The sequence below is a fragment of the Manacus vitellinus genome, unplaced genomic scaffold (assembly GCF_001715985.3).
Source record: "Manacus vitellinus isolate BGI_N305 unplaced genomic scaffold, ASM171598v3 scaffold_152_pilon, whole genome shotgun sequence".
NCBI lineage: Eukaryota > Metazoa > Chordata > Aves > Passeriformes > Pipridae > Manacus > Manacus vitellinus.
The window spans coordinates 109650-110983 of record NW_021939084.1 but is presented as its reverse complement, the minus strand read 5'-3'; the positions used below and the strand labels follow the sequence as shown (position 1 = coordinate 110983).

At 60.9% G+C, this 1334-nt stretch overlaps 1 protein-coding gene across 1 annotated transcript in view; it reads left to right on the top strand.

The window, feature by feature from the left end:
* The window catches only part of LOC103753742 (neuropathy target esterase-like), a 58314-nt gene that overhangs the window by 39223 nt on the left and 17757 nt on the right, over positions 1–1334 (top strand). Inside the window, exon 10 of the mRNA XM_029958425.1 lies at positions 1–136. Within this exon, the coding sequence (XP_029814285.1) occupies positions 1–136 (136 nt within the window). The remainder of the gene's footprint in view (positions 137–1334) is intronic.

Below are 1334 nucleotides of genomic sequence, written 5' to 3'. Positions count from 1 at the left end.
GGCCTGGGCGTGGCCTCCAGCTCGGAGCCCATCAACCCCACCAGCAACCTGTCGACGGTGGCGGTGCTGCCGGTGTGCGAGGAGGTGCCCACGGCCGCCTTCACGCTGGAGCTGCAGCACGCCCTCACCGACGTCGGTGAGCGGCCCCGGGGCGTGGTGGTTGTCTGGGGGGGTGCGGGGTGTGGCCCCCGTGGTGTGGTGGTGTGGTGTGGTGGGAGTCGTGGTGGGGTGAGCACAGGATGGGGGTGATCACAGGATGGGGGTGATCACAGGATGGGGGTGACCACAGGATGGGGGTGACCACAGAATTGGGGTGACCACAGCATTGGAGTGACCATAGGTTGGGGGTGACCACAGCATGGGGGTGGCCACAGCATGGGGGTGACCACAGGATGGGGATGGTCACAGGATTGGGGTGGCCACAGCATGGGGGTGATCACAGCATGGGGGTGATCACAGCATGGGGATGGTCACAGGATTGGGGTGACCACAGCACGTGGGTGACCACATGATGGGGATGGTCACAAGATTGGGGTGACCACAGGATGGGGGTGATCACAGGTTGGAGGTGATCACAGCATGGGGGTGACCATAGCATGGGGGTGATCACAGGATGAGGATGATCACAGGATGGGGATGATCACAGGATGGGGATGATCACAGGATGGGGATGATCACAGGATTGGGTGGCCACAGCATGGGGGTGATCACAGGATGAGGATGATCACAGGATGGGGATGATCACAGGATGAGGATGATCACAGGATGGGGATGATCACAGCATCATGGGGGTGATCACAGTAGGGGGGTGACCACAGGTTGGGGGTGATCACAGCATGGGGGTGATCACAGACTGGGGGTGATCACAGGCCGGGGGTGATCACAGGTTGGGGGTGATCACAGCATGGGGATGGTCACAGGATTGGGGTGGCCACAGCATGGGGGTGACCACAGGATGGGGATGATCACAGCATCATGGGGGTGATCACAGGATGGGGGTGATGAGAGAATAGGGGTGCCCATAGGTTGGGGGTGACCACAGCATCGTGGGGTGACCACAGGCTGGGGGTGATCACAGGATGGGGGTGATCAGAGCGTCATGGGGTGACCACAGCATGGAGGTGACATAGATTGGAGGTAACCACAGGATGGGGGTGGCCACGGGATTGGGGTGATCACAGCATGAGGGTGACCACAGGATGGGGGCAACCATAGGTTGGGGGTGATCACAGTGTTGTGGGGGTGACCACAGGATGGGGGTGACCATAGATTGGGGGTGACCACAACATGAGGGTGACCACAGGATGGGGGTGGCCACAGAATGGGGGTGATCA